Genomic DNA, 26,727 nt, shown 5'->3' with positions numbered 1-26,727 from the left:
ATTAATTTTAATACATTTTTTTCAGAGAAATTTGTTTGTTTACGGAAATCAAGATTCTCTCTCACTTTTATCTGAAGAAGGATTTGAATAGGAAACGAAAAAAGAGAAAAGGGATTCAACTCTACTATATACAATATTCTGGACCTGAGAATAGCAGTGTGTATATTGACAAGAATCGAGATTATCACTGTGTAAGTGTATAAGCCCTGATGGCATAGTATACATACCCCCGCTCGCCTACGCACGCATGCACACTTTACACCAGCAGTCTTGTTCTGGCGTTTCCAGGGATTGTATACAACGACGATGGCGTGCGCCATTTTGTGGTAGTGTCCAGTGGACGCTCTCCTCACTCTCGGGGTTGTTTTTCATGGACGTTTTTCAAGTGTCAATGAACAACGAGAACCAACAACGGACAATAATTTAAACACAGTGCTCCAATTTTCTTGGAAATTGAAAAAAAATTACTTGGCATTCATTTTTTTCGTTTGTGATGATTGTGGTGCAATAACATAAAAAAAAGGAGAGGAGAGAAAGAGAGGAAAAAAAATCATTGTGCTGTGGTGGAAAATTGATAAAAGAGGATTGTACATGGTTATGGCGCTGAAAGCGGTTTCGATGGATTCGTAAAGAGTCATTGCCGTCAAACAGGAGTACGATGCACAGGTATACATTTACATTTTACATCTAGAGAGAAGGCCTTGTTTAATCGATACTTGTGATTAGAAAAAAAAACACAGACACACACATACGAGTACGAAGACGTTTTGAATTTTGTGCTCCAATATTATTTATCTTGAATATTGACCGCCGTATTTATACATATCTCCTTATCGAAAATAATTGTGCAAGGAGAACTAAAAGTGAAAGCACTTTACGGGCAAACTATAATATCTGGACTATGAATATATTTTTCCTTAGGTGTCAATTTTCTTATAGTATTTTCCAATTTTTGGTTAATTTCTTTTTGTTATTTATCGAAAGTTGTTGGGAATTTTCGATCTCTTTTTTGATAACTTGACTGAAAAAATCGATAAAATCGTATAGACAACCATGAAAGTAATACTGACTCACAGAGGTTATTTTTCTATAAAATATTCTATAAATAAACTGAATATGAATTCAGTAAAATATAAATTAAACCGAAAATTTTTAAAGTAAATATTAATGATTCACAAAATCGTACTCGTTTCGAAACAATCAGCTATTGAAATTTTTTCATTTTCGATTTTCAACTAGGTTTTGAATTTCTCTTTGTTTATAATTATTAATAACTCATAATAATTATTAATAATTAATGATAATCAATAAAATTGATAATTAATAATATTGATAGTGGTAATATTAATAATTAATAACAATATTGATAGTAATAATGATAATAATCAATAATATTAATAATAATAATAATTAGTAAAATTAGTAATAATCAATAATGTTGGTAATAATTAATAATTATCCATAATATTAATAATAATATCAGCAATAATAAACGTTGATGAAGTTCACAATCGTTTATAATAAACGATTTAGAAAAAGAATATTTTTCCTTCAAATTTTTATCTATTTATTTTACCGATGTTTCTTGATCAATAATTTAAAAAAGATAAATTTGTAAACAAATATTATTTTTTCTGGGTTAAAATATTTTTTTCTCTTTCATTTGTTGAGCATAAAGGTTCTGAACTTCGTCTGCGTTTATAATAATAGATAATTGAAGTTATTTATTATTTTAAATAGTTTGAAAGCAACAAAATGAGTGAAAATTGAGTAAAAATTGCAATTGACTGGAAATTAATTGAAATAATTAATGCTGCATACTATTTAACCAGCCATTGTTTATACATTTTCTTTAATTAGAAGTGATCAATACTTGAAATTACAGACAGCATTGTATGGGTTATTTTTAAAAATTTTCTGTCTTTAACTTTCAGGAGAATGAAAAACAGTTATTTATCAATGAAAATTATAATAAAATTTCCTGAGAATGAAATTATTTGGGATTATTTTAATTTTTAATTATTTTAATTTTATTTAATTTATTTTTATATTTAATTTTATTTATCTCATTCTGCAATTATTTATTACTTACGTGCTAGTTGAAAATTATATTTAATAAACAAAATTCAAATATAACTAAAGTTTTATGATTGTTTCAACCAAAAAGTTCAAAATTTAAGAAATATTTTTATGTTTCTTAAGTTTTTAACATTTGTTAAAGATTAAATAAATTATTATTTTTTTGTATTATTTAACACTTTTTTTCAATTTTTCAAATCGAATCTTTAGCTTTTTAATATTTATTCCTAATACTAAGTTTTGTTAAAAAAAGTTGAATAAACTAATTTGAAATTTTAACTTTTTTATATAGAAAAATTCAAATATGAAATAAAGTTAAATTATTTTTGTTTTTATTTAAAAAATCTAAAACAGTTTTGAAAATTTTCTCGTTAAAATTCAAAACAAAAACATGGAGAGTAAATCTGAAAATATTTAAATAATTGTTGTAAAACTATAGTGTCGGGAAACAATAATGGAAATAATTCAGGTTTCCTTATCGTGCTTTGTTTTATTTCTTTTTTGTTGATAAGTACTGTTTTTCTTTTGTTTTCGCTTTGCTTTTTTTGTTTTCTATTTTGATTTTCTCACTCCAATGAATTCCAAACCATTCAATTGTTAAGTTTAAGAAAAAACAAACATATTTAATAGTCAAATTAAATTGTGCACAATTTTTTAAACTGAAGTTTTTTTTATGCTAAATTCAAAAGGACAAAATTAAATTCAATTAGAAATTTAATTTTGTTTAAATAAATGTTAATATTTCTTTGAAATTGTTGAGAGACAGTTTTGTCTTGAAGCACCAAATACAATTGTTGAACGATAAAAGTCTAGATTTTAATTAACTCTTCATATTAACTACATTAAGTAAAATAAACATCTATTTAAAATTTCTAGAAGAAAAATATTATTTTTATGTTAACCCATAGAATGTTTGCTGCTTGTGGTTTCTATATATTGACCAAGGAGATTTCAATGCCAGGTTATTGTGGCAGAAAGTATGTAGCCCGCGATTAACTTCGACATATGTGTGCGTGGAAAACAGGAGAATAATTTTATTTTCAAAAGACTATAATGTGTTTAATGTGTAAATTAGAGTCACGTTGCATTGACGCGCCTTGGGATAATGATAATTAAATTGCATTTTGTCCCTTTCTTTTTATTTTTTTTTCCTCCTAACCCTCCAAACTCACACCACGAAGGTCATTTCAGTCAAACCGATAAGGGTTACACGTGAGTGGGAGATCGTTAACACGAAAAAAGAATTTATTCGAGAGAAAATAGATCGTGTAAAATATTATATTTTTTTAAAATCTACCCCTGTGAATTAGAATTTAGAAAATGTGTTCTAATCTTTTTTCTATTTTAATCTCTTTTCGTTTTTCGTGTAAATAACGATTTTCTATTATTAGTTATTTTTTTATTATTATTTTATCTATTCTTACTTATTTATTTAACTAAATATACGGGACTATTGCATTTATTTTTTTATTAATATTTATATATTTTTTATCTTTACATTTTTTAATTTTATATTTTATTATTTACTAGCGCGCGAAACATAATATTCAATTTATTATTCTTATTCAAATTACAAAATTTTTCATTTTTGAATGTGAAATTCAATTTCTGAATAATTTCAGATTCAAAATTTAAAAAAATTCACTTATTAAATACCTTATTAATTATTATTGTTTGTTGTTTTCAAAAAATTTGTTTTAAATTCTTCATAAGAATTCCATTATTTTCATAAATAATAACATTCTTCGGAAGAATTGAATTATTTTCTAAAATTTTAATAAATTCGAAACAATTCAATTTTTTTATAAATAATGACATTCTTCGGAAGAATTCAATTATTTTTATAAATAGTAAACTTTTTTTTACAAAAATTCATTTATTTTCAATGCAATTTTAATAAAATTTCACTAAAGGATTCAATAATTGTCATAAATAATAAAATTTTTACAGGAATTGAATTATTTAAAACACAATTTTTATAAAATTTTTCGAAAAAAATCAATTATTTAAAAATTTTTTTTAAAAATTCTTCACTTAAATTCAATTATTTTTAAAAAGTTTATTAAAATTCGTTGCAAGAATTCAATTATTTGTATAAATAATAAAACTCAAGACTGGAATTCAATTATTTTCATTTTTCATAATCAATTACATTTTTCACGGGAATTCAATTATTAAAAACGCAATTTTTATAAAAATTTTTTAAAAAATCAATTATTTAAAAAGATTTTTATAAAATTCTTCGCAATAATTCAATTATTTTTATAAATAATAAAATTCTTTGCAAAAATTGAATTATTTTTATAAATAATGAAATTCTTTTCAGGAATTCAACTATTTTTGAAAATTTTTTTACAAAATTCTTCTTAGAAATTGAATTATTTTCAATACATTTTTTATAAAATTGAATAATCAAATTTTTAATTATAATTATTAACAGATACAATTATTTTATAAAGTTGAAATATTTTTTGTTCAATTAAATTAAATTATTTTCAATCCAAATTATTAAAAAAACGGCATTATTTACAAAAAAGTTAAAGAAATTCTTTAAATTTGATTATTTACAAAAACTGTAATAAAATTGTTTAAAAGAATTTAATTTTCTATCAATAATTTAAATAAAACTTTATAATAAAATTATTCATTACAATTATTAACAAAATCGATTATATGGAAAAAATTAAAGAAATTTTTTGAAATAATTCAATTATTATCACAACCATAATTAATAATAATATACTTCGAAAAAATTCAATTATTTTCAATATTTTAACAAAATTCTATGAATGAATTGAATTATTTTAAAAAATTGTAATAAAATTCTGAGAAGAATTTAAAATTTAATCAAATACTTAATTTTAGTTACTTACCAATACAATTATTTTAAAAAACTTGAAAGAAATACTACATAAAATTCAATTATTTTCCAAATTTTTAAAATTATTAAAGAATCTTCGTTATTTTTAAAAAATTCTTCAAAAGAATAAATTTAATTAGAATTTTCGAAAATTTTAATAAAATTCTTTGCAAGACTTCGAATTCTTCTCATTAATAATAAAATTCTTCGAAAGACTTCAATTATTTGCAAATATTTTAATTTTTAATTTTAAATTTTAAATTTTTAATAAATTAATTAATTAATTTTAAAATTGAAAACATTTAAAGAGGAAAATTATTTTTAAAAAGTTAGGAAACAAAAGAGCAAACAACAATTCGTTTATATTTATTCATTTATTTTGCTTTATATTTTATCCGTTTGTTATATTTTTATTTATTTTTCCATTCTATACTTTATTTTATTCATTCCTTTAAATTTCCTAAGTAAACATTGTTTTTTTGTTATTATTATTATTTTGAATGTAGTTTTTGAATCAAATTTCCAATTTTCTTTTAACTGCCTTTGTTTAAAATTTTCCCTGCAATGATAAATAAAGTTTCGATTGTTAAGTGTTCCGCTTTGGATAACTCAATATAAAGAAACGTAAACTATAAAGATATTGGAGGGTTCCGAAATTTGTAGATAAATATATAACCCGGTAATTATAGTTATAGGGACCACGAGATACACATTGAGTGTACAAAACCTTCGTGATTTTGACCCTCCCTCGATTTATTGCAAATCGATAACAATCGTTGGGCGTAAGGGCTATAGTTTTTCGGGAAAATTAGGTAATTTTGCCGTTTATATCATTAAAGCACTGAATTTATTCTTTTCGCAATCGACGCAGTTTCATTAGGATATTAATTCACTATTTTATTTCTCTTTTTTCTTCTTTGTTTCAGTAATAATTATTTCTCAATTTTATCATTATTATTACAATTTTTATTTTTTTTTATTCTTTGCGAATTTATAGAATAGCGTAAAAAATATTTTATTATAATTTCTAATATTTCTATCACGATTCATTAATTGTACCTTTGTTTTTCTGTTTATTTTAGTTATTCCAGTTGTGCTTCTTTAAAAATTGAGTGTGAAAAAAAATTCGCTGTTGGAAAAAATTGTAAAATCGAAATTATATTTAAAAGAAAGAATGAGTGTTAAAAATAATCGGCGATGATAGAGGGAAGAAAATAAAATTAATTTTTAATTAAACGAAAAATTGAAATTAAAGGAATTGATTGAAGCATATTTTGGTTTGTGGGGAGAAATAATTATTGTTTATGGCGAATTAGGGCTATTTAAGAGGAGGGTTACATACTTGTGGTTTTGGATTAAGAAAACAAAAAAATGTAAGAGAACAGAAGGTGAATAACCCCTTAAAATTCGTACGTCCCTTTTCGGAGAATTTTTGCCATACTGTCCCCAAGGAATCCTGCCCTTTTGGCTTCGAACCCAAATCACCCTCAACTAGAATAGGGGTGCATAGTCGATAGGGTAGCAATATTCCTTAGAACACTTGCCATTTCCACTCGCTATAACTTGAACCCTCGAAAATTTCATCTCCCTCCGAATATATATCGACATATATGTAGACAAAGTGTTCCTAAATTTTTTTCTACTTTTCCCTCTCCGTGCTCTGCTCCTCTTCTCGACAATAATCTATTTTGAAAATATTTCCTCCCGTTTACTTTTCGTTAGAATACTTAGAATTGAAAAATTTCCTTTACTCTAATTTTTTTTTGCTCAGTAAAATACAATAGAAATAGTTTATTTGTTATTTGTTTATTTAATTTTTTATAATTGTTGCAATAATATTAGTAATTTCTTTTTCAATTTTAATTAATGGCAATTTTGAACAGAATGGTTTTTTTTTCGAGATGCTCGTTAACTTTTTCCGTTACGGTAGTTGCGGTTCTTGAGTAATAAAAAAAGGAAAAAAGTTTGCGTGATAATGACTCAGAGTCGCAGGGTTCAAACCCTTCGTGTGGTTCTGTCACCGTAAAAACGAACAGGGTAGATTTGGATTCTTGACATTAATTTGATGAGACAATGTTATCAGAATTCACTGCGGGAACTTTTGATCAGGAAGATTTATGACTCGATTTTTTTTCAAAAAAGACTTTTTGCTTTTTTTGCATTTCCTCTTTTCGACTGTGAGACATAAATCAAATTTTATCTTATATTAATAATTGATCGCATTTTCATCTTTTATTTACCAAGTATTTTTTAAACTTTAATTTATTTTTATTATTATTTTAGGTTGCTTGAATTTGGCATCGATGATTTTGGGATTTTTCAAACTTTTGGAAAAACAACTTTTCTTTGCAAAAATGGTTTTCTTTTCGTTCCGAGGAAATAAGTTTTTCGTTCGTTAGTGTCGATAACTTCAGGATTATTTTAGTATATATTATGATTCGATTTCACAATAAAGAGAAGAAAATTGAGAAGAGGAAAAATTTTTACAAAAAAAGAAAAAGGGGCAAGAATGCAGTTTATAGTCTTCTTCTATTTTTCTTTCTACAGTTATTGAATGTTAGATTTCAGATAATGAACCCGATTGGAGGGAAATTTGCGTAAAATAAAATCATTGGGACAGTTTTGGAATGTGATGGCCACATACCAAAGACATGAGTGGACCAACTTATACAACACGTGCATTCCGTTCAAAAACTCTTCTGGCTTCTTGGGCGCACTTTGTCCTCATTTCTCGCCCTTTACCTATTAGGATATTCTTTGAATATTCCCGTCTTTCTAATTTTATACATCCAGTTCTCGTTTATACCCTAAAAAACCTTGACGGATTTTTTCTTCTTCTTCTTCTAGAAAACTTTTCTATTAAAACTAAAAAGACATGTTGAATTTAAAAACAGTGCCTCGCGGCCTATTTACTTTTTTCCTACAAGAAAAGTAACTAATTTTATTTTCGTCACTTTGCTAATTTTACTAGAAAATTCCTTTTTTTCTGCAAACAAAGAAATAGTTTTCAAACAAAGTAACTTAAAATTAATTTTCTTATTTATGTTTATTTATATTTATTTAAATTCGTTTAGATATTTATAATTAAACAATTTTTAATTATGTAAAAGAAATAATTTTCAATCTCCATTTTCCAATTGTCCTGTAATCGTTTTTTTCTAATCTTTTAAATATCGAGAAAATCGTTATAATCATTTTAAACGTATTGTAAAAAAATCGTTTTTTTTGTTCTAAAGGATCTGAGGAAAAAAATTTATCTTAATTATTTTCCACTGCGGGCACTTGTGATTTGCGCAAACTTGCGACTTTCACGTGGGTCATAAAACATCCACTCGAGGCTATTTTCGACATGGAATATTGTCTGCATTGCCTTCTTTATTTTTTTCCTTTTTTTGCACAAAGAAAGAAAAGATTTTAGTAAAATTGTCAATTGTGAAAAAATTGAGGATCCTTTGATGATTTTTTTTTTTGAAATGACATTCTTGTAATTGTATATATGAAGGTCAGTGGATCGTAAAAAGACATTAGTTTTCATTTTTTTGCTGCGACACTCGAATGTCCCTAGAAATTAATAACCTTTGGGTCTCGTTGCAAAAAAGAGAGAGAGAGAGAAAAAAAACTGGGTCGCGATTTTGCACCAACTCGCGCGTTCTCATGAGATTAAACAAAGCTCGTTAAAAATGATCGTATACCCTCATTTTAATCACGATTATTAATTATTAATTTTAAATAATTTGAAATTAAAGAAAAAATCGAATTTAGGAATAAATCTCAGAAAACTATTTTATAATTGTAATTTAATTTAAATTAAAATTTAAAAAATTAGTTTTCATATTAAAAATTTACTTTAATGTTTAAAATTAATTTTTAATTTAATTTTAACTTTTGAAATTAATTTTCAATGTAACTTTAACTTTGGAAATTAATTTTCAATGTAATTTTAATATTCAAAATTAATATTGGAAATTAATTTTAATATTGCAAATTAATATTGGAAATTAATTTCAATATTGCAAATTAATATTGGAAATTAATTTCATTATTGAAAATTAATATTGGAAGTTAATTTTAATATTGCAAATTAATATTGGAAGTTAATTTCAATATTGCAAATTAATATTGGAAATTAATTTCAATATTGAAAATTAATATTGGAAATTAATTCTAATAATAATAATTAATATTGCAAATTAATTCTAATATTGAGAATTAATATTTGAAATTAATTTCAATATTGAGAATTAATATTTGAAATTAATTTCAATATTGAAAATAAATTGCACACATCGATTTTTCTCTAAATTTTGTTTTATGGATTTGCACTAAATTTCTTTTTGTTGCTTTATAATGGAAAACTATCGTTGCACGAAGGCTAATTGTTGTTTTTTTTTGTTTTCAATTGTATAGCGAATGAAGTTCTCGAAAGAATGCAAGTATGCGCACTCCTGCTGAAACGGAAATGCTCTCCCAGCCAGAGTCGTACAAGTTCGAACCTCAAGAAACCGGCACCTCGTCCGATGTCAACCAGGTGGTTTTAACAACTTCCCAGCCGGAAACACACATTTTTACGAACAGGTGAGATCACTGCATTTACCTTACACCCTATTTATTCTCTTTTTGCCATTATTTATTCTTCATTGGTTTCGCACGTTGACAACTCTCAGTATTATCAGAAATAATTCTTCGAAATTATTTAAATTTATCAAAATGAAATTTAATTCTTCATAAATATTGTAATTCTTCAATTTTCAATTTTTTGAAAATTTGTTTTATTGGAATATTCAATTTTTTTATTTCTTTGATTCTATAATTCTTTTATTAGAATTTTATAAGTTGGAATTTTTTATTGGTTCGAATTTAAATTGAAATTGAATTGATTAAAATTAATGAGATTGAATATTGGAAAATTTTATCATTTAGCGAATTTGTAATTTTGAAATCAGAGGAATTTTTATTTAAGATTTTTTTCTTCAAGAAATTTTGCAGTCTAAGGAATTTTAATTCAAGAGTATTTTTATTCAAGACTTTTAATTCAAGAGTATTTTTATTCAAGAATTTTAATTCAAGAGTATTATTTTTTATTTACAAAATTTTGTGATCAAGAGAATTGTTATTCAAGAAATTTTGTAATCGAGAGAATTTTTATTCAAGAGAATTTTGTATCCAGAACATTTTTATTCAAGATTATTTTTATTAAACAAATTTTTCAGTTAAGGGAATTTTAGTTCAAGAATATTTTTATTTAAGAAAAATTTTTAATCATGGAAACTTTTATTCAATAAATTTAAATTTAAGAGTATTTTTATTTACCTACGAAATTTTGTGATCAAAAGAATTTTTATTCCAAAAATTTTGCAATCAATAGAATCCTAATTCAATAGTATTTTTATTAAAAAAAAATTTTAAAAGAGTATTTTTATTCAAAAGAATTTTTAATTAAGATATTTTTGTTGACGATAATTTTCCTTTATCGATTTTTTATTTAAGTGAATTGAGAGTTTTAATTGTTTTCTTTATTTAGAATTTAGTAATGAAATTTTTGATTGATAGAATTTTCATTCAAACAAAATTTTCACCAAATGGAATTTTAATTTAAAAAATAAAATTATTAACTGTTATCGAATAAATTTCTTGAATAAAAATTCTCTCGATTAAAAAATGTCTTGAATGAAAATTCTCTAGATTACAAAATTTCTTGAATAAAAATTCTCTTGACTGAAAATTTTTCCGAACCAAAATACTCTTGAATACAAATTTTCATGATTAAATACTTTCTTGAATAAAAGTACTCTCAAATAAAAATACACCCAAGAATAAAAGTTCGTTTGATTAAAAATTGTCTGCGATAAAAATGTCTTTGAAAAAAAATCCCCTGGAATAAAAATTTATTTAATTGAAAGTTCTCCACAATAAAAATTTGTTGAATTAAAAATTTCTTGGACTAATACATTAAATTCGTCAAATTCCAAAAATATAGAAAAAAATTATCTTGATCAAAATTCAAATAAAAATTTAGATAAATAAAAATTTTCTACAAGAAAAAATTCTGTAAAATTAAAAAATTCACCATAATGAATTTCGAAACACTGGAAATTTAGAAAGAATCAATGGATTTTTAAGAATATTCTTCTCCAATTTGCTTCTTTTTTGTTTTTGTATATATATTTTCTGAAAATGGAAAGCAGAGCCAAATCTTTTTCGTTCATCGAAACTAACGGGAGAGACTCCTTTTGTCCTTGATCCTTTCTCTGAAAATCCAACTTTCGATCTTAAACACACCTGCGAAAAAGAAACTGACTGGAATTATATACATATAAAGAGAGAAAGAGAGATAATGAATAGTGTTTACCGACGAAAACTGTAAATTATATCGTTATCGATAGTTATCTTCCGAAACCGAAACAAATCTCCAAGAATTCTTGAATTCAATCTATACTAACGTTCCGAAGCTATTTATAATTGTAAATCATATTAATTTGCAATTGTCGCTATAATTTTATTTTTAAATTTATTCTTTCTCGATTGTTGACGATCGTCAATTTTGTTAAATTAGTAATTTCCTTTTTGTTTTTTAAATTTATTTTTTAATTGTAGGTATTTAGTTTTGTTTCTTCGTTTATTTTTTTATTTTCGTTATTTTTCTTTCTTTATTTTATTTCGTTTATTTTATTTATTTTCAGGGTGATCACATATTAGTAAAGTCAGGGAAATGTCAGGAAAACAAAATTTTTGTCAGTAAAGTCAGGGAAATGACAGGAAAAAAAATTTTTTGTCAGGGAAATTAAGAAAATTGAGACTTTTTCGATTTATTTTCAAAAATCAGGACTTTTTCGACTTTTCTTCCAAATATTGTAACAAAATACCACATTTTTCAGTATAAAATGCAACTTATTTAGATTTTTATAGTGCGAAAAATAACTATAAACAAATTTTTCGAAAATTATTTTTAAATTATTTTTCTAAATAACTTTTCGAAATATACAAATAAAAATGTTTTGAATTAATTGAAATTTTGTAAAATTTAATTGAAAATAATTAATGTTTTTCAAGTATTTTGTTACAATTTTTGAAGAATTTTAATTGCAAATTTTGGAAATAATTGTATTATCAAAAATTTTAATGAAAAATCTTTAAATGTAAATTTAAAAATGAAAATTAGCTTCTAATTTTTTTTAAATTCCATATTTTTAGTACTTTCAATTACATTTTTCTGAAAATTCAAATACATGCGCAAAAAATAATAACCTTTTAGAATTATTCTTAACATTTTGGAAAAAAAAATCATGTTCAAAATTTTTAATTAAAATTCTTCAAAAATTCGATTATTTTTATTTATAATTTTCAAACATTCAATTATTTTTCAAAGATTTTATCAAATTTCAATTGTTTGGAAATTTTTCAATTGTATAAATTAAAAACCTATAAACTTTCAAAAATTAATTTAAAATATTTTTAAAAAATGAATTGTAAGAATTTCTTGATTATAAATTTTTGAAAATATTATACCTTAATAACTTAAGCAAAAAAAAAAGATGGACAGTTATAAAAAATTGAATTTTTGTATTTAAAATTTAATAATTGAATTCTCGAAGAACTGTCGGAAGATTATTTAAAATAATTGATTTCGAGATAAAGCTTAGTTGAAAATTGTAGAAAATAATTGAATTCAGGTAGGGTTATAATTGTAATTTTTATAAATTATTAAAATTCATAAATTTTACTCATTTTCCATAAACTTTCATATTTTCCTGTAAAACGAATTATGTCAGGAAAAATAATTTTAATATCAGGGAAATTGATAGACTGAAACTTGTGACCACTCTGTTTTTTATTTTCTCGTTCAAAGCCGAAAGGCATGAACTATGTATATAGTAAATAATAATATATTTTATTTATTTTCAATTTCATTTATTGGCGGGAATAAATATTTTATTTATTTATTCCTTTGTTTTAATTTATTTACTTGACAGTATTTGTTTTTTATTCGTCTTTTATGAGAAGGGAATTCTAATTTTCCTTTTTGTTTATAGGATATGCAATCAATAGCAGCGTGAAATGTTAATTAGTTGATTAGTTGTTATAGTGGATCAGCAGTGTCGAATGATGCAAAACAGTTATTGCGTTGACAGCGCCAACACATATGTCGCCAGTTGAATACATGTTTCAATGTATTCGTTACAGGAGAGCAAGCACGAAGAGATAACCCCACGGTTTCACGTACGAAACTAGCAGTATGTGCGATCGGAGCGATCGTTCATGTCGTTATCACGTGGCACATTCGCTCATTAAAAAAAGGAAAGAAAAAAAGAAAAAAACACTTTTGTCTTCGTCAAAAAAACGTCAAGATTTATTTTTAAACAAAAGTTCGATACGCAATTAACAAGTTATAGTTAAGTTTTAATTTTTTTTTTTTTTGGTGAGAGGTCCATATGTTTATTGTGGTGTAGAAGAATGGTTCTTACTCGTTATTTTATTAAAAAAACGGAAAATCAGAATGACCAGCAAACTAATCTGCCAGGCAACGTCGCTACTAGGTGAGCTATAAACGAAGGCCGTGTTATGGAATGTGCGCCTCCTGATAACACATCGTCCGTCATTACCTAGGTCTTGCGTCTTTGTTGATTATTGAGAAAAAACAACTCTATAATATTCTCTATTCGTTAAGGACGATTTATGCTTTCTATGGGAATTTTTTTTTTATTCTTGTTTTGGAAAACTTTTTTTTTTTCTTTTTTTCCAAATGAAGTTTTTATGTTGTTTGAAGTGGGGAAATCACGACAAAACGGATATTCGCTGTGAGATGTTTTCAGATAAGATTAATTCTTTATTTTTGAGGTCTTTTTCTCTTTTTTAATGAAGAGAATTTTAATTTTCCAAAGGGTTACAATATTGCTTACATACAGAAATTAATTATGTTGTTGGAACAGGAATTTCAAAGTTTTTGTCTTCTTTGTTGAATATTATGCGAGAAAATCAAAACAGAGACTAAAAATTTTGTTTTTTTTAGTGATTTCTTTAGGGATTAATTTGTTAAAGATTAAAATTAATTATTTAATGCACTAATTATTTTTAAAGGAAAAAAGAGTTGTCAATCTTTCAATTAGTTTATTCCCACAATTTCTTTTTAAATGTTTTGAATTTACATTAATAAAATTCCAATTTATTTTCAATATTAAATAATAACAAAAAGTTAAATAAAATTAAAATTAATTAAACAAAATTGTTTTGTAACACAAATTATAATTTAATTTGTAAAATTAATTTAACATTCTAAAATATAAAAATAAATACTCATGAATTACTGTAGAAAAACTAATTTTTTAAAATGCAGAATATTGTTTTTCTACTATAAAAACTAAAATTTTGTATAACTTTTTATTGTAATTTTTATATGTTTTTTTTTGTAATTTTCGTATTTTTTTATAATTTTGATTCTTATGAATTTAATTCTTGCAAAGAATTTTATTGAAATTTTTAGAATGTATCTAATTGATTTTTTTAAGAGTTGTATGCATATTTTTAAAATATAATTTAATTTTTGCGAAGAATTTTATTTGAATTATATTTAAAATAATTTAATTTTTGTGAAGAATTTTATTAATATTATTGAAATAATTGAATTCTTGCGAAGGATTTTATTAGGATAATTTTTGATAATAATTAAATTCTTTCCAGGAATTCAATTTAAATAGTAACGAAAAGAATTGAATTCATACGAAGAATTTTGTTAAACTTTTGAAAATATGTAATTTATTGAATTTTTCAAGGAATTTTATTATTTATAAAAATAGTAGAATTTTCATAAAGAATTTTTCAAAATAATTAAATTCCTGCAAAGAATTTTATTAAAATTATTAAAAATAATTGAATCTATCCGAAGACTTTTATTTTTTATGTAAATAATTGATTGAATCTCTGCCAAGAATTTTATTAAAATTTTTAAAAATAATTGAATTTTTACGAAGAATTTTATTGCATATGAAAATAATCGAATTCGTGCAAATGATTTAATTATTATTTTTGAAAATAATATTAATTGTTTTGAAGAATTTTGTTATGTATGAAAATAATTGAATTTTTATGAAGAATTTTATTAAAATTATGTTCAAAATAATTGAATTCCTGTAAGAAATGTTATTCTTTATGTAAATAATTGAATTTTTTTGAATAATTTTTCATAGAAATTTTAAAAATGTTTAGAATCTTTGTAGGAATTTAATTACAGCAGGGTGGCCGCAAGTCAGGGAAAAACTGGAAATCAGGGAAAAGTCAGGGAAAAGTCAGGGAATTTTGATCTAAAGAAACCACAAATTAAAAAACTTTGATACTTAAATGTCAATTCAGTTTTTTATTTAGACGTTTTTGTAATATAACTCATTATAATGGTGCCGTCACATTTTTTATAAGTTTGGACCTTCTTACGGACATTTTAATGTAGAATATTAAATAATTCAAAAATTTGTTAGTCAGGGAAAATAAAAAATTAGTCAGGGAAAAATCAGGGAAAAGTCAGGGAATTTTGAAAATAAAATTTTGCGGCCACCCTGTTACAATTGTATTAAAAATAATTGTATTTTTCAAGGAATTTTATTATTTATAAAAATAGTTAAATTCTCATAAAGAATTTTTGAAAATAATTTAATTTCTGCGAAGAATTTTATTAAAATTATTAAAAATAATTGAATCCATCTGAACAATTTTACTCTTTATGTGAATAATTGAATTTCTGACAAGAATTTTATTGTAATTTTTAAAAATAATTGAATTATATTATTTATGGAAATAATCGAATTCGTGCGAAAAATTTAATTATAATTTTTGAAAATAATTATTAAATTGTTTTAAAGAATATTATTATGTACGAAAATAATTGAATTCTTGCGAAGAATTTTATTAGTTATGAAAATAATTGAATTTCTGCGAAGAATTTTATTTGAATTATATATTGAAAATAATTTAATTTAATTAATTTTATTTGAATTATATTGAAAATAATTTAATTTAATTAATTTTATTTTTTTATTTATTAGTTTAGTTTATAAGTTTTATTTATAACTTAAAGTTTTTATCTCGTAAAATAATATTAATTATTTTTCTATACTTTATTCAAGTTCTCTCTGTCTCTCTTCTTCGTTTCTCATTGAAAAAACTATTTTATATTCACATTTGTTTTTTATTGATACCCGTATAATTTTGAACTTTGAGACGTTCTGAGAAAAATATTTCCATTTCCCATGTTTTCTAATAAAGTGCACTTCTTTTCGTATTATAATTGATGTATGTTTACTTGACCAGCAGTTGGCGTCATCAAAATTTTTTTCTTTCCGACTTACTATTTGAGAGGTAGTCTTCATATGAAATTAAATAAATATGACCCGTTTTTCTTTCTATATGAGACGTGTATATAATTTGAAACTTGTTAAATACAGATGTTAGGTGTCGAAATTTCTTTTCTGCTTTGTTTTTTGTTTCATAGGATCAGGTGTAAACGGTGTGTCATTGAAATTATTCTTTAAAAATAAGAATTTAGGTGAAATTAAAGAAGAAAAAAAGAGGGACTATTATTAGTAAAAACGGCAAAAGTCTTTGGTTATTTATATTTGCTGTGTGAGAAACCTTAGTTTCTTTATAGATATAATGAAAACCCACGTGGCTTTTGGTTATGAGATTAATAGTAAGTTAAGAGAGAAAAGAATAGATTCAAGTCAACACACAGGTGTATCGGTTTACGTCATTCACTTGATTACATGACCTTCTAATTTCAAATCCAAATATGTAACAGGATGTAATTTTTATTTTAGATAAATTACCAATGCTTTTCATTTTATTGCCATATTTGTTAAAACAACTGTTTCGAATTAAACCTCTAGATTTGATCGAGAATAAATTGTTTCGAAGATTAATTACTGACATTTATTTTGAGTTAATATTTTTTTAGAGTTTAAAAATTAATTCTTTTTTATTATTTTGTATAAACAAGAAGAAAAACTAAAATTACCACTGTAATATGTTAGTGGGTAATAATTTTTTTAAAGTATATTTGTTTTGATAAAATGAATTTTAAAATATATGGTTTTTTTTTCTTTTCAAGTATGCTCTGTATTCAAGAGGAGTTGGAGCAGTTGGGGGGTATTGCAGGGGGACCGATAATCAGCGTGCCCCCTGGATCTCAACTACCTGACAATAGTCACACCCACTCGGAGAGCAATAATTCGAGTGACACTGCCACAAAATGTAATGCGGGGTCAGGGACCTTGGATGCTCAAAGTTCCAGTCTTCTCGGCAAAGTATTGGGATGTATTATGCCCGTATGGACTTCGGTGCTAGCAAAAACTGCCGGCGGTGATAAAATAAAAGGACAAAGTAGGTTTTTCAAATGTGTAATTTTTTTTACACGAAACCATTTTTCTTTTGTTTATAAGCACAAAATTTGCAGTAATGCAATTTTTTTAATTTTACTGAGATAATATTTCAGTTTTTGAAAATAAAAACAATTTTCTTTATTTTTTGGATATTTTTACATTCTCTTCATGTGAGAAGGTATCGTTTTTTATAAATTGTTCTATTTTTTTATGAATTTTCTAAGTTTTTATAATTTTTTTTGGTATTGCATTAAATTAATAAAATAATATGTAATTTCAGCTGACGATTGGGAAATCCCTTTCGAGTCAATCAGCGAACTCCAGTGGTTGGGTTCCGGAGCTCAAGGTGCCGTTTTTAGTGGAAAATTAAATAAGGAAGTCGTAGCTGTTAAGAAAGTGAGAGAGCCACGCGAGACTGATATTAAACATTTGCGGAAGCTCAATCATCCAAATGTTGTACAATTTAAGTAAGATGATTTAAATTCCAATTAATGAAATTTTAATATTCCACACATCACAGAAATATAGAAAAATATTTCAAGTGTACATATTCACGATTGCCACAAGTCAGGGAAATCAGGGAATTTTGTCAAAGGAACTGGAAAAGTAACAAACTTTAGTGTCCAACAATAATAATTGAATTTAATTTTAATTAAATAAAACTTAAAACCTTAAAAACCTTTCAAGAAAAACTTTACAGCCTTGAATTTTTCTTGAATTTTTTCGACTAGAATTCTTATTTCTAAAAATAATTAAATTCTAGGAAGCTTGATTGAATTTAATCAGTTAATTTCAATTTAATTAAATTAATTAATTAATTTAATTAATTAATTATTATTATTAATTTTAATTCAATTAGATTAATTTTAATTTAATTGAATTCAGTTCAAATCAATTGGATTAATTTAAATTTAATTGAGTTAAGTTCAAATCAATTCAATTAAAATTAAAAAAAAAACAAATATTTTAATTCTTCTATATTAAAACAATTAAAAAATTAAATTTTTGTTTTCATATAATATTTATTAATTACAGTTAACATTACAGTTGACATTTCTAAAGATACTTTAATTTTTAAAAATAATTTCATTAAAGAATTATGAAATTAATTGAAATTTTGTGAAATTGAATAGAAAATATTAAAATTTGTTAAAAACAATTAATTGAAATTGAATTTTCAAAGAATTTTAATTAAATAATTGTTTAAAAAAAATTAACTTTTCAGAGCTACAATTGAAAATTTTATTAATTTATTTACTTTAAAAATATAATTTTTTTTTTATAAGAATTGAAGATTTGAAAAATTGTATTTAAAGTTTTGAAAAATTAGTTTTTTATTAAATATTTCTGTTCTATTTTTTAAAGATAATTGAATTTGTATGAACAGGTAATTAAAAATTTTTTAAATAATTGAAATTTCCGAAAATACTATTAAAAATTGATAAATTTCAAAATATTTTTGAAAAATTATAATTGAAACTCTTAAAAATTAGGTTTTTGAAAATATCTCTATTCTATTTTGTCAAGATAATTGAATTTTTATGAACAAGTAATTGAAAATTTTTGAAATAATTGAACCTTTCTAAAATTTTAATAAAAATTGATAAATTTCTAATTTTTTTTGGAAAAATTGGATTTAAAATTCTGAAAGATTAAGCTTTTTAAAATATTTCTGTTCTATTTTTTCAAGATAATCGAATTTTTGTGAACAAGTAATTAAATTTTTTTTAAATAATTGAAATTTTCAAAAATTCTATTAAAAGTAGAAAAATTACAAAGATTTCTTAAAAAATTATATTTAAAATTCTAAAAAACCAGGTTTTCCAAATATTTCTGTTATGTTCTATTTTTTAATGATAATCGAATTTTTACAAACATGTAATTGAAACTTGTTGAAATCAGTGAAGTCTCCCTTAGATTTTATTAAAACTAATTGAATTTTATTGAATTTTCTGATTATTAAGAGAAGTTTGAACTAATTTTATTTTTAAAATAGGTAGACTATTTTACAGTTTTAAATTAATTTCTTAATTCTAAATATTATCTTTTTTTAATTAAAAATTCTCTTTAGATTTTTTTTAATAGAGGTCAGGGAAGAATGTCAAAATTCTTTCCTGGAAGTCAGGGAAAAACATATTTAAATTTTTGTGGCAACTCTGATTCTCACATTCTCAAATATTCAAAAATTTAATAGAGATTTTCGAATATTTTCCCAAAAATTAATATTTTTGATTTCTGCAGAGTGAATTTTTAATTTAGCGCACATTTTTAATTTTTAATGGATTTAATTTCTGTACAGGCGGTTAATTTCAATGTAACAAAATTTTCTCATTAAATTAGAGAAAATTTTGTTAAATTAGATATTTTGTTAAATTTAGATATTTTTGTTAAATTTTGTTAAATTTAGCGTCTGTTATTATTGTTTAATTAATTAATTTTTAAATTAATATTTATTTAATTTAAATAATAATTAAATTTGTTAAAATTGTAACTGATTACTAAAAAAGTTACAATTACAATTACAATTTAACAAGAAGTTAGAAATAAGAGAAAATTATGAAGTGTAAATTTTTCTCTAAAAAAATATGCAAAAATGATGTATTTGTTAATTACGATTTATTTTGATTATTTATTAACAAAATAATTCCTTTTTCAGAGGTGTATGCACACAAGCGCCTTGTTATTGCATAATAATGGAATTCTGCCCATACGGCCCTCTGTACGATATATTACGAGCTGGCGAACCCGTTCCACCTCCGAGATTAGTCTCATGGTCAAAGCAAATAGCGGCCGGAATGGCTTATCTTCACAATCACAAAATAATTCATCGCGATCTAAAGAGTCCTAATGTTCTAATTGGTCGCGGTGAAGTTGTAAAGATCAGCGACTTTGGCACGAGTCGTGAATGGAATGAAATCAGCACGCGAATGAGTTTCGCCGGCACTGTTGCATGGATGGCACCGGAAATCATCAGAAATGAACCGTGCTCAGAGAAAGTTGACATTTGGTCCTACGGCGTTGTCCTGTGGGAATTATTAAGCGGCGAAATCCCCTACAAAGATGTTGACTCGTCGGCAATAATTTGGGGCGTGGGAAATAATTCTCTTCATTTACCAATTCCCTCGAGTTGTCCCGAGGGCTATCGATTGCTCGTCAAGCAATGCTGGTCGGCAAAACCCCGCAATAGACCATCGTTCAAGCATATTGAGATTCATTTACAAATTGCCGCCGAGGATGTACTGTCAACTGAGCCCGAGGAATATTTTAAAACCCAACAATCGTGGAAGGAGGAAATTCGTGTTCATTTAAAGCAAATGCAAACAAACACATCGACAACGCCTCGTTTTGAAGCTGATCTCATTCGTCGACGTGAAGATGAATTGAGACACGCGCAGGACATTCGCGAGCATTACGAGCGAAAATTGGAGCGTACAAATAATCTCTATCTTGAATTAAGTGCCGTTTTATTGCAACTCGAGCAACGTGAACGCGACGTTATTAAACGAGAACAACAATCGGGACATAAATCAGGTAAAAAGCGACTAGTTCATCCACTTTTAAAGGCACAGGAGCGTTTACATCGAAGACGAAATCCATTTTTACACGTCTCCTCATCGTCGACACCAACAACACCACCGTCGCCTACCGATTCACCCCAAAGTCCCGTGAAAGCAACACTTTGTACTCAACTAAATAATTCAAATCAACCGGAAACTGTTTTGGTGCCTGGCAATAGTTTTAAGAAGAAATATCGTCATCGACGCGTTGGCTCTGGTTGTGGAATAAGTTCGAGTCCAAAATCAAGTCCCAATCGAGAGAGAAAGAGTAATGAAGTGTCATTGAGATTAGTTGATAATGAAACGCAAACTGATATTTTGGACTTGAAACCAAAGGAGGAATTTAATTTGAGTTTGGTGAATAAGAAAATTGATGCTGATAATTTGAATCGTGTTAGAGGGGAGAATTTAGAATCTCATAATGGCAATAATGTTTTAACGAATAATTATCATGTGGAATCTAGTCCATGCTCGAGTCCCGAGCCAACGAGCGAGAATCGTTTAAATGGCAATGAACAACTTCGTGAGTGCAGTGATGATGATCATCTCGAAACACTCGGCAGGAAAGTCAGCGAAATTCTAAATGCCAATCGACATGTTTCGCCTGTTGATAATGGAAATTGTAACGATATTGGCCCACACAGGTAAATTATTTTTTCTTTCATTTTCCTTTGAAATTTTAACTTTATTCATTTTAACTAAATTAATAAATTTAAATGTCTAGTCATATTATTCCCTAAAGTATTTTATTTATTTATAAAATATGACTAGAAGTTGAATTAATATGAATAGAAATTATTTAATCAAATGATAAATTTTTTATTAAATGAAAATTTTTTATTTAGGAAATTTAGAAATCTTTTTCATAAATTTTACAAATAAATTATAATTATAACAACTTTAAGAAAGTTATTCTAGAATGGAATTATTAAAAAAAACTGAATTATTTACAGAATTAAGAAAGTATCAAGTAATTATGTACTTTAAAATTCATTGTGATTCAAAAGTTTTTAGAGTGGAACAAAATTCAAGAAGAAGAATTCAAGTTTTTTGTTCTTCATAAATATTTTTGAACACCATAAACCACAATTTTTGTAGTAATTCTACAAATTTGGTATTTTTCCAACACTTTTTATAGAATTACGACAAAACTTGTGGTTTATTGTTGTCCAAAAACATCGAGTTTTTTTCAAGCTAAAAATTTTGGAATCACAATGATCAATAAATTTTAAAACAATTCTTTGATTCATTCTTATTTTGGAAAAAATAATTCAGTTTTTATTTTAAATAATTGAATTCTAGAAAAAATTTTTTAAAATTATTAAGTACAATTTATTTCTAAAGAAGACTTTAGTTCAAAACAATTGCATATTTCAGAAATAATTAAATTTCAGAAAATTTAAAAACTTTCTAAAAAATTCAATTGCTGTGAAAATATTAATAATAATTGAATATTTATTTAAAAAATTTATTTAAAATTCCTAAAAAATAGATTTTTGAAAAATTTTGATTCAATTATTTAAAAAATTTTATTAAATTAATTGAAATTTTGTCTGAGTAATTAATTAACTTTTATAATTGAACTCCCTTCAATTTTTTTGAAATTGAATCAACACTAATTAAATTTGTTAAAGAATTTCATTAGAAATTTAAAAGAAATTGAATTTTGAAAGAATTTTAATTTAATAATCTTTAAATAAATCGACTTTTCAGACTTAAAATCACAATTTTTTATTAATTTATTCATTTTAAAAAGATAAATTTCAATTTTTTTTCAAAAGTGCAAGTTTTAAAAAATTATAATTAAAATTTGGAAAAATTAGGTTTTTAAAATATTTCTATTGTATTTTTTTAAATGATTTAAATATTATGCAAACATAATTGAAATTTTTTTCAAATAATTGAGATTTCCTAAAATTGTATTAAAAATAAATAAATTTCAAACCGTTTTGGAAAAATTGGATTTCAAATTCTAAAAAACTAGATTCTTAAAATGAATCTGTTCTATTTTTTAAAGATAATTGAATTTTGTTGTAAAAATATTTGAAAATTTTTGAAATAATTTAATTTTCCTAAAATTCTATTACAAATTGATAAAATTTAAATTTTTTTTGAAAAATTATATTTAAAATTCTGAAAAATGAGTTTTTTTAAAAATATTTCTGTTCGAATTTTGAAAATAATTAAGTTTTTTATGAACAAGTAATCGAAAGTTTTTAAAATAATTGAACTTTTCTGAAATTCTTTTAAAAATAAATAAATTTCATCCATTTTTTGAAAAGTTGAAATTAAAATTCTGAAAGACTAGATTTTTAAAATGATTCTGTTCTATTTTTTAAAGATAATTGAATTTTGATGTAAAAATATTTGAAAATTTTTGAAATAATTTAATTTTCCTAAAATTCTATTACAAATTGATAAAATTTAAATTTTTTTTTAAATTGGATTTAAAATTCTGAAAAATGAGTTTTTTTTAAAAATATTTCTGTTCGAATTTTGAAAATAATTAAGTTTTTTATGAACAAGTAATCGAAAGTTTTTAAAGTAAATGAATTTTTCTGAAATTCTTTTAAAAATACATAAATTTCATCCATTTTTTGAAAAGTTGAATTTAAAATTCTGAAAGACCAGATTTTTAAAATGATTCTGTTCTATTTTTCAAAGACAATTGAAATTTGATGGAATAATAATTTAACATTTTTGAAATAATTAAATTTTCCTAAAATTCTATTACAAATTGAAAAAATTCAAAATTTTTTTAAAAAATTATAATTAAAATTCTAAAAAATAAAAGACTCTTTTAATATTTCTATTCCAACTTTGAAGATAATTAAATTTTTATGAACAAGTAATCGAAAGTTTTTGAAGGAATTGAACTTTTCTGAAATTCTTTTGAAAATAAATAAATTTCAAACTTTTTTTGAAAAATAGGATTTAAAATTCGGGAAAATTAGTTTTTAAAAATATTTCTGTTCTATTTTTAGAAGATAATTAAATTTTTAAAAACAGTTCATTCAAAAGTTTTAAAATAATTGAATTTTTCTAAAATTCTATTAAAAATAAATAAATTTCAAACATTTTTTTTAAAATTGGATTTATAATTCTGAGAAATTAGGTTTTTGTTTAATATTTCTGTTTTAGTTTTTAAAGATAATTCAATTTTGATGAACATTTAAAATTTGCTAAATAAATTGAAATTTCCTAAAATTATAAGAATTTGAATTTAAAATTAAAAGTTTTAAGAATTTTATTGAAATTTTTCCAAAAAATCGAGGGAAGTTCTCAACAGTAACTAATTTCATTTTTAAAATATATATAAAAAGAAGCTTCAAATTAATAATTATTTTGCTTCTAAAAATTATCTATTTTTAATTTTTATAATTGAAATCCTTTTGAATTTTTTTATAAGGTTCAGGGAAAACGACAAAATTCTGTCTAGAAATGAGGGAAAAGTTTTTATTGAAAACTCGAATGAAATACAATTTAAAAAAATATATTCTTGTTTATTAAAAATATAAGAAAAAATTGACAGCACTTCAAAAGTTTAATTAAATTCGATTTCATTTGCAGCAGGATAAAAGAAGAAATGTTGAGACTACCGGGACATTTTTGTGGAATTATAATAAATGGCTCGGATATGGAAAAGTCCGATAATCTACTTAAATCGAGTGCGGACAACGTTGACGCCCTTGGTAATCAAGACGGTGATTTTAGAGAAGAGGAGAGCTGGTCAGATGAAGAGGGAGAGGATCCAAGTTATACCTACAATTATTCCCTTAGAAGGAGAAGGTATTTATTACAATTAAAAAAATTTTCCAGTGCGTCAGCACTGGAGTAAATAAATTTTTAAATAATTCCTTTTTTGTTTTAAATTTCTAGTTTTAGAATTTTAGTAAATAAAATTTTCCAATAGACAAAGGAAATAATGTAAATTTATTCTTCGCAGCATCGCGAGGAGGCCAATTGGACCTGGCTGTAGATTAAGAAGATTCAAGCATTCCTCGAAAATTGTGAAAGGAGTTTTGGTGTCGGATGAAGAAAATACTTCGGAATACTCTCATCCTCCGTCCAGTCAATCTTCCACCCTCGAGAGCAATCCAGAAGTACAAAGAGCATTTCGCAATATTCATTCACACAAGAGGAAGCAAATCGACGACGCGACAGATTCATCGAGTCAATCCGAAACAGATGAAGTAAGCGAGATTACTATTGCGTCTCAAAGAGCAAACGCAAATTTAAAATTAGAAAGTAGAGTTTAATTTATTACTATTAATTATTATTATAACTATTATTATTAGTATATAGAAAATAAGAAAACTTCTCTTACGTCTCGTTTCGATTCTCCCAGTTGTAAAGACAAAGCAAATTTTCAATAAATTTTGGATCAATTTTAAAAATTTTCAACTGGAGAATTTCTTTCGGGACGTAAAGTGATAAGCTCGTATTATATAAAGATAAATGTGAGATTGTCAAGTGTTGTGAATATAGTGCAAAAAAGAATTTAATTCTAAAAATGTGCATTCAAGGCAAGCGAAATAAGTTAAAAGAAGGTCAGACAAATACTTATATATGTCGTTTAATGATTCTTTGCTCGAAAGACTTTACTTGAAATTCATACTCATTCCATAGCAATTATTTTTATCGAAATAGAAAATCATGACAAATTTAGCGATAGGAAATTTTCTCATTTCTTTATTGATATTTGCACTTGATAAAAAAAAAGAGAGAGCGCCTTGAGTTTCTTTTTTACTTAAAAATTTGTATATAATGAGATGTCTCTTTGTACAATTTTTTTTAAAAACTAGACGTAACGATATGTAAAAAAAAAGAAGGAAAAGATTTGTTATAATTTTATATAGTTATTTTAGCAAGTTCGCTAGCCAAATATTACGTTTTTTGTAGTATATTCCAGTATCCACAATGTGGATGATAAAAACGTATTAGCGTAACTTGTAATACAAATATTGGCAAGAAAAGTAATTACGAAAAAGGAGAGGGAAGAAATGAATTTTCCCTCTTTTTTTTCCACCTGGAAATTCTACCATTAAAGCCCAAAACGAGTACAAGATTTTTTTTTCAAGAAAAGAATTACGTTTTTCCGAATAAAAGAAAAAGTCAATTTAGAAAATATGTAAAATTTATAATTATTGATTAATGATTAATAATTAATAATTAATAATTAATAATTAATGACAAACGTAAAGAAGAGAAAAAAAACGATGAAAGTTAAAAAATTTTGACCACGTGGAAAAAAAGAGAAATTTATATTTTCAAAAATATATTCTAATTGTTGTTTCATAGAGTTTTTATTTCAGAGTAATTTTTCTAAAACTCGCTACCCATATAATTTTTTGGTATACGCGAGATAAAATTGACAAAAAAAAAATGAATTTTGAGGATTTCTACATAAAATTGAGATAAACAAAAATGATCTTGTTAAAGGAAAAAAAAAGTATTTATTATAGTCAAGTAGAGAAAAAAAACAGTAGCTTTGTATAGAATTTTTCAAGTATATTACACAAAGTATACAAAAATTAGATAATAATCGTATTTGTGCAATTTAATGTTTGTATTCCCAGTTAATATTGTATTGGTCCAGTACTTTACAAACAAAAAAAAAGAAGCTGATTCTATGAGTCGAAGAGAAAATACGCATTTTTTTCGAATTTTATATTGCAATGCAATTAGTGAAAAAAAATTACATTCCATAATTTTGTTTTTATATAAGGAACAGTGGAAATCGAATGGAACGCCAAATGTATTTTAATTCTATCCGATATCCGAATTTAATTTTTTACATTCTTATATCGGAATGTATTATATATTTTCTTTGGAAAATATTTTGACAATATTTTTATGAAAATTGTTT

At 24.2% G+C, this 26,727-nt stretch overlaps 1 protein-coding gene across 2 annotated transcripts; it reads left to right on the top strand.

Moving 5' to 3' along the window:
• Positions 1-527: 527 nt before the first annotated feature.
• LOC122508485 (mitogen-activated protein kinase kinase kinase 13) lies at positions 528-26,384 on the top strand. Of its 2 annotated transcripts, XM_043621874.1 has the most exons (7): positions 528-666; positions 9,347-9,514; positions 17,031-17,302; positions 17,582-17,768; positions 19,958-21,502; positions 24,429-24,647; positions 24,805-26,384. In XM_043621874.1, the coding sequence occupies exons 2-7, from the start codon at positions 9,375-9,377 to the stop codon at positions 25,115-25,117; spliced, it is 2,676 nt and encodes an 891-aa protein (XP_043477809.1). In that variant the 5' UTR covers positions 528-666; positions 9,347-9,374; the 3' UTR covers positions 25,118-26,384. The 2 variants fall into 2 exon arrangements, with proteins under 2 accessions (XP_043477809.1, XP_043477819.1); XM_043621884.1 differs by lacking the exons at positions 528-666; positions 9,347-9,514 and adding an exon at positions 13,168-13,473.
• The last annotated feature ends 343 nt before the right edge of the window (positions 26,385-26,727 follow it).

This window comes from Leptopilina heterotoma, unplaced genomic scaffold (genome assembly GCF_015476425.1).
Source record: "Leptopilina heterotoma isolate Lh14 unplaced genomic scaffold, ASM1547642v1 Lhet_114, whole genome shotgun sequence".
NCBI lineage: Eukaryota > Metazoa > Arthropoda > Insecta > Hymenoptera > Figitidae > Leptopilina > Leptopilina heterotoma.
The sequence above is the reverse complement of the archived record's forward strand: the minus strand, read 5'-3'. Positions and strand labels throughout refer to the sequence as shown.

Excerpts from the sequence above, each read along its gene's own strand:
- LOC122508485 (XM_043621874.1), top strand. The coding sequence starts at position 9,375 with ATGCGCACTCCTGCTGAAACGGAAATGCTCTCCCAGCCAGAGTCGTAC. Across the intron at positions 17,303-17,581 it reads TGATAAAATAAAAGGACAAA|CTGACGATTGGGAAATCCCT; the intron begins GTAGGTTTTTCA and ends ATGTAATTTCAG. Across the intron at positions 21,503-24,428 it reads AACGATATTGGCCCACACAG|CAGGATAAAAGAAGAAATGT; the intron begins GTAAATTATTTT and ends TTTCATTTGCAG.